Here is a 7,524-nt window from a genome sequence, read left to right as displayed (position 1 = left end):
CCCCCCCCCCCCCCCCCCAAAAAAAAAAATCAGATGGTATGTTTGTGAAGTTCTGTCTCTGAATTAATTCTATTCTATTCCATTGTGTTATGTCTGTGCTAGTACCATACTTCTTGTGGTAGTATAGCTTTTTTGGTAAGTCACAAAATCATGTAATATGACTTGTCCAACAATTTTTTTTTTTTTAGAGAGAAAGAGAGAGAGAGAATTTTTAATATTTATTTTTCAGTTTTCGGTGGACACAACTTCTTTGTTTGTATGTGGTGCTGAGGATCAAACCCGGGCCGCACGCATGCCAGGCGAGCGCACTACCGCTTGAGCCACATCCCCAGCCCCAAGTCCAACATTATTTATTTAGTTTTTGAGGTAATGGGGATTGAACCTAGGGGTGCTTTACCACTGAGCTACATCCCCAACCCTTCTTATCTATCTATCTATCTATGTATCTATCTATCTATCTATCTTTCTATCTATCTCTATTTATTACTGGTGATTGAACTCAGGGGCACTTACCCACTGAACCATATCCCAAGTCCCAGCTCTTTTTGAGTCCCTAAGACAGCTTCTTCCTAAATTGCCCAAGGTGGCCTTGAGCTTTCGATCTCCTACTGACCTCCTGAGTTGCTGGGATTACAGGCATGTGCTACTGCACTGGACCTCCAGCCCTTTTTATTTTATTTTTTAGACAGGATCTCATTAAGTTGCTCTAGCTGGCTTTGAACTTAAGATACTCCTCCCTCAGTCTCCTCAGTAGCTGGGTTTACAGGCATGCACCCTCAGAAGTAACTCCCCCTTTATTTTTTTATTTTGTTTGTTTAAAAAATTTTTTTTTTAGTTGTAGTTGGACATAATACCTTTATATTATTTATTTTTATGTGGTGCTGAGGATCCAACCCAGTGCCTAGCCGGTGCAAGGTGAGTGCTCTACTGCTGAGCCACAACCCCACCCTTCCCCCTTTATTTTTGATCTGCAGTTGGTCAGTCTGCTGATGCAGACCGATCCATATTGAGGGCCAGCAGTATTTTTTTTGTTGTTGTTTGTTTTTTGGGGGATGAAGGTTTGAATTCAGGGTCACTTAACCACTGAGACACATTCCCAGCCCTTTTTTGAATTTTATTGAGAGACAGGGTCTCACTGAGTTGCTTAGGGCCTCGCTGAATCATCCTGCCTCAGATTCCCGAGCTGCTGGGATTACAGGCATGTACCACTGCTCTTGGCTTCATAGATTTTTTTTATCAGCTAATATCTACATAATCTTTACTGTATCTTCTCTTTCATTCCTGATATTAGTAATTTGTATTGCCTTTTTTTTTTTTTTTTTAAATATAATTTTATTTACATTTTGGTTTTTGGTGGACACAACATCTTTGTTTGTATGTGGTGCTGAGGATTGAACCCGGGTCGCACGCATGCCAGGCGAGCGCGCTACCGCTTGAGCCACATCCCCAGCCCTGTATTGCCTTTTTAAAATCAGTCTTGCTAGATTTTTATAAGTTTTATCGATACTTTCAATGAACTGCTTGTTTGCTTGTATTGATTTTCTGTATTCCTTTTTTTTTTTTTCATTCCTCCCTTGCTTCTCTTTCCTTTCCTTCCCCCCATTTCCTTCTTTATTTTATAATAGCCTTTTTAATGGGTGAGAAGTTGTATCTCATTGTAGTTTTGATTTGTATTTCCTTCTGGGTTTTAAATATCCAAGTATCTCAAGTGAACCTTCCCTGTCTCAGAACCCAGCAATTAGTAGCAAGGCTTCTAAGGACAGGGCAGAATCTGATGAGCAGTAGCCCCAGTGTCTCAGCTGGCCTAGGATGCGAGCCAGAGTTTTCACTTGTTGGTAAGCAGCAAGTTAAAGCACCAGATGATGCTCCAGTCGGGATAGGGCCCTGGGCCCTGGAGTTTGGAATAAACAGTTGTGGTCCTTATTTGTGACCTTTTGATCTTGGCCTAGTTACCCATCCTCACCAGGTTTCAGTTTGTTTTTGCCTTTGTCTTTTCTCTATACTGGGGATTTGTTTTAGTCAGCTTTTTCACTGCTGTGACTAAAAGATCCAACCAGAACAACTTTAGAGGAGGAAAAGTTTGTTTGGGGGCTCACGATTTCAGAGGTCTCACTGCATGGACAGTAGGTTCCATTCCTTTGGGCTTGAGGTGAGGCTAAGCATCATGGCAGAGTGTGTGTCAGAGGGAAGCAGCTTACATGAAGCAGAGCGGTCTCCAATTGCCAGATACAAATAGATACCCCAAAGCTACACCCCAATTCCCACTTCTTTCAACCTCGCCCTACCATTTCAGTCATCACTCAGTTAATCCCTATCAGGGGATTAATACCCTGATTGGGTTAAGACTCCTACAACCCAATCATTTCAGCACCAAATCTCCTTGCATTTTCTCACATGTGGGATGCTACACCTAAACCACAACAGGATTGAATCCAAGGCCTTGCACGTGTTAATCAAGTGCTCTATTGCTGAGCTACATCCTGAACCCTTTTTTTCGATTTTTAATTTCACTTCATTATTTCTTCTGGTTGTTTTGGGTTATTTTGTTCTTCTTTCTGTAGGGTCCCCTCTCCCCACCCCTGTACTGGGAATTAAACCTAGGAGTATCCCACCATTGAACTACATCACCCTTTTTAAAATTTTGGACAAGGTCTTGCTAAATAGTTGAGGCTGGCCTCAAACCTTGGATTCCTCCTGCCTCAGCATCCAGGTTTCTGAGATTATAGGTGTATGCCACCACACCTGGGTTCTTTCTCTAGTTTTTTAGTAGGAAGCTTAGATTATTGAGTCCATTTTCGGTTTCTGAACACCACAATATAAACTTTTAATTTGTATGAACTTCGCTCTAAGCACTGCTTTAGATACAATGACAAATATTGAAGTTCTCAGCTTGAGTAAAAGATACAGAGAAAGGGACAGTAGATTGAATAATCTTCCCTGAAAATTCATGTCCATGGAGAACCTGGGAATGTGACCTTATTTGGAAATAAGATATTTGCAAATATAATAAGGTAATCCTTGGGCGAGTATGCCTGGCATCAGTCTACCCTTTTCCCCTTCTGAGCAGTATGGCATTCATACTATTTATGAACGGTCTTCCCTAACTCAGTGTTCAGAAACTGAAAATGGACTCAACCAATGAATGTGTTTCTGTGCATGCTGCTATATGGGCCTGGAAAATCCTCTGAAGAAATTGCTGACAAGACTGTTTGATCACTGTCCATCATTTTGAGTGCTAGTGTTGCATAGGGCAAGAAGTTAAAACACACACACACACATTGTTAAACTTCTTTCTGTCATGTTCTCTTTAGGAATCTAATGACATCACGGAATCCCATGGTTGTATGGAAACCCATTTGAAAACCCTGGAAATTGTACCATTATATACTTACCTGGGAAAATTAATGATTTGTGATTTTTAAAGTTTAACTAATTACATATCTTAAACATTAAAGCAGTTAGAGTTTAAAATAATTTATAGTTATTGATTTCTACAACTATTTTATAAGTTTTTCCACATGAGTTCCTTCAATTTGTATTGTTCTTTATGGTTTTACCTTGAGACCGGAATTGCTAGCATATATTCCTATTTACTGTATTATAGATATTATTTTTCTTTTCTTTTGGTACTGGGGACTGAACCCAGGGGCACTTTTCCATTGAGCTACATTTATACCACTGAATTACTTACCCACCCCTTTTTGTTTTTATTTTGAGACAGAGTCTTGCTAAGTTGCTTAGGGCTTCACTAAGTTGCTGAGGCTGAGCTCAAACTTGTGATCCTCTTGCCTCAGTCTACTGAGTTGCTGGGACCTTGCCTGGCCAGTTATTATTTTTTCTGTATGTTAATGTGTATTTCAAATTTCCAGACCTGGTACTTAGATATAGAAATTTTATGAAATTTTTTTGTTTTATGTAGATCATAGATTAATTGCTGATCAATTTTGTAATACTTTCAAGATGCCCAGGTAAGTTTAAGAGAGATATAATAATCTGGGATTATGAAGACCAGTTCTAATATTCGTTGATTATGTTTAATGACTGTTTTACATATTGATGAATAGGCCCCTGATTTATTTACAGTTTTCTGCTTTTTTTTTTTTTTTTAAATCATTAGGCAGTGGCAGTACTAGTAACAGGCATGTTCTGCAGCATTGTGGTGGGAGTTTAGAATCAGGTATGTTAGCAGTGGGATTGCTTACCCATTAAGAAGTTTCTTAGCTAATGTAATAAAATTTTGCAGTTGGTCAGTCTTTAAAAAGTCCCCTTAAGCCTGACATGGTAGTGCATGCCTGTAATCCCAGCAACTCTGGAGGCTGAGGCAGGAGGATCGTGAGTTCAAAGCCCATATCAGCAATTTAGTGAGGCACTTAGCAACTCAGTGAGACCCTGCCTCTAATAAAATATAATAAAAGGGCTGGGGGATGTTGCTCAGTGGTTAAGCACCCCTGGGTTCAATACCCAGTATTTTCCCCCATACCCAAAAAGTCCCCTTATAGGCCTGGGGTTGTGGCTCAGTGGTAGAGCACTTCCTACCACTTGTGAGGCACTGAGTTGGATCTTCAGCACCACATAAAAATAAATAAATAATATAAAGGTATTGTGTCTGTCTACAAGTAAAAATATATATATTAAAAAAGTGCCCTTAGAGACACTCTGTATTTATAGAATAAAGATAACATTGATCTTGTAAATGTTTTTATAGACTTAAATGTAAAATAAATGTTATCTTTTTTCATAACTTTTAAAATTCCATTTGAAGCTTCTAATGCTTGAAATTCTTGTTATGAAATTTTATGGTGTGCTCGGTGGCTTTTCCATTTCTCATTACCTCTCTGGTGTTAACTCAGAATTTTAGTCAGCATTGATCCTCAGTGGTAGGATTCTGTCTTCTCAGTGGTAGGTTTCTGTCTTCTCAGTGGTAGTTGAATCAGGGGCTTTTCTAATTCTCATAATTTAGGTTGTGAAAAAAATACTTTTCATAATGTAATCTCAGATAATAAAGCCCTCAAGAACTTTGGAGGTAATTTTCTAGTAAGCATAAAGTCTATGTTGACTTTATGTTTATTGAACTTTGAAGAAATAACAGAAAATAGCTAATTTAAAAAAATTTTGTTTTGAACAATTGAATTTTGAAATAATTCAACTTAGAGGAAAATTGCAAGAATAATATGGTACAAAAATCTTCCCTTTATCCTTTACCCAGTTCCTACCAGTTTTAAATATTTCACATTTATTTTTCATTCCCACATATATACACACATAACTACTTTATTCTCTTTGAGAGTTGTTTGCATGTATCAGACCTGTTTAATCCTACTATTTCTGTGTTTATTTCTTTTTTTTTTTTTTTTTTTTTTTTTTTTTTTTTTTTTTTTTTTTTTTTNCCCCTGATAGGGATTAACTGAGTGATGACTGAAATGGTAGGGCGAGGTTGAAAGAAGTGGGAATTGGGGTGTAGCTTTGGGGTATCTATTTGTATCTGGCAATTGGAGACCGCTCCTGTCTCAGCCTCCTGAACTGCTGGTATTACAGGCATGCACCCTCAGAAGTAACTCCCCCTTTATTTTTTTTCTTTTAGTTTTCGGCGGACACAACATCTTTGTTTGTATGCGGTGCTGAGGATCGAACCCGGGCCGCACGCATGCCAGGCGAGCATGCTACCGCTTGAGCCACATCCCCAGCCCCTCTGTGTTTATTTCTTAAAGCAGTGATATTCTCTTTTCATAATAGCAATGTAGTTGTTAAGTATTTATAATTTCACATTGACACTTTCTAGTACATATTCCACTTTAATCATTTGTCCCAGTCATGTCTTTTAGAGCATTTTTTTCTAGTCCAGGATTATATATTATATGTAGTTACCACAAAAACATTTTTTATGGACTATTGGTTTTAACATTTTAAGTGTTTAATTTTTGTTCTTTTGACAGCTAAACCAGGTGGACAGGTGAAATGTCAGTATATTTCTGCTGTGGATAAAGTTATATTTGTGGATGATTATGCAGTAGGTTGTAGGAAGGACCTTAATGGAATCTTATTGTTAGACACTGCTCTGCAAACACCAGTTTCAAAGCAGGATGATGTGGTTCAACTTGAACTGCCCGTTACAGAGGTAAGTTGAAATAAGTATCTCTTAATGTGATTTCCAATCTATTAGATGTTAAATGAAATTAAGTTGTCCTTCAAGGATAGGTATCCATATTAAAAACCACCAATTGCTGCGCACATTCCAGTAATCCCAGCAGCTTGGGAGACTGAGGCCGGAGGATTGAGAGTTCAAAGCCATACTCAGTAACTGAGCTAGATCCAAATCAACTTAGTGAGACCTTGTCTCAAATAAAATATAAAAAGAGCTGGGGGTATGACTCAGTGGTTGAGCACCCATGGGTGCTCAACAAAATAAAACAAGAATTCTTATCAATCACCATTTTAAATAATATTTGTCTTTCCTCAGCATAATTAATTAGTACTCTTTGAAATGTTATTTTAGATGTGAACTGTGAATCAAAACAAGCTAAATAGCTATAACAGAGACCTCAGAATGTAGTGGCTTATTAAACAAGATGATTTATTTGTGGTAGCAGTTTAGGGCTAAGTGTAGGGCTGGCTTTGGTAATTTGAAAACTGAGGTTAGTTCCTGAGTTTTAGACAACTGCTTCAGGTCTCATTTTTTAGTCAAGGGAAAGGGAGAGCACAAATCCAAAGAGCACATGAGCAGATTTCTTCTCACTTTATTTCTGTCTTCCCTTTTCTGTTTTCTTTCTCTCATCTGTTTTTGTTTTCTTTCTTACTCTGCCCTGTACTCTTTTTGTATTCATCCCATTGTGGCTCTGTGAACATGAGAGGGGTTAGGGAAAGAGGTGGTTTGTTATTTATTTATTTTTTAATATTAAAAATGGGAGGATTCTGTATTGAAAAACCAGTAATCTTTGCTATGTATCATGTCTTAATAACCCCAGTTTTAAATTACATCCATAAGTGTTTTTCTATAGTTCTAAATTTTCATTATTGTTATTTTTATTTATTTTTTATTTTATTTTTTTTGTGTGTGTGTGCAGTGTGTGTGGCCCTGGAGATTGAACCCAGAGCCTTAACAACTGAGCTACATCTGCAGCACTTTTTTGGGGGTGTGGGGTGGGTCTATGGGGGATTGAACTCAGGGGTACTCAAGCAGTGAGTTACATCCCCAGCCCTTTTTTGTATTTTATTTAGAGACAGGGTCTCTCTAAGTTGCCTAGTGCCTCACCATTGCTGAGGCTGGCTTTGAACTCATGATCTTCCTGCCTCAGCCTCCTGAGCCGCTGGGATTAAAGTGTGCAATAGTGCCTGGCCATCTGCAGCATTTTAAAAAAAATTTATTTTGAGGGCTGAGGCTGTAGCTCAGTGGTGGAGTTCTTGCCTAGCATGTGTGAGGCACTGAATTCAGTCTTCAACACATAAAAATAAATAAATAAATACATAAAATAAGGCATTCTGTCCATCTACAACTACCAAAACATATTAAAAATAAAATTTATTTTG

The 7,524-nt window shown here is 38.1% G+C and overlaps 1 protein-coding gene across 1 annotated transcript in view; it reads left to right on the top strand.

Moving 5' to 3' along the window:
- Nucleotides 1-7,524, top strand: part of Birc6 (baculoviral IAP repeat containing 6) — a 236,225-nt gene that overhangs the window by 16,129 nt on the left and 212,572 nt on the right. The window contains 1 exon segment of the mRNA XM_048804575.1: nt 5,934-6,115. Within this exon segment, the coding sequence (XP_048660532.1) occupies nt 5,934-6,115 (182 nt within the window).

Source organism: Marmota marmota, unplaced genomic scaffold, assembly GCF_001458135.2.
Source record: "Marmota marmota marmota unplaced genomic scaffold, marMar, whole genome shotgun sequence".
Classification (NCBI taxonomy): Eukaryota; Metazoa; Chordata; class Mammalia; order Rodentia; family Sciuridae; genus Marmota; species Marmota marmota.
The sequence above is the reverse complement of the archived record's forward strand: the minus strand, read 5'-3'. Positions and strand labels throughout refer to the sequence as shown.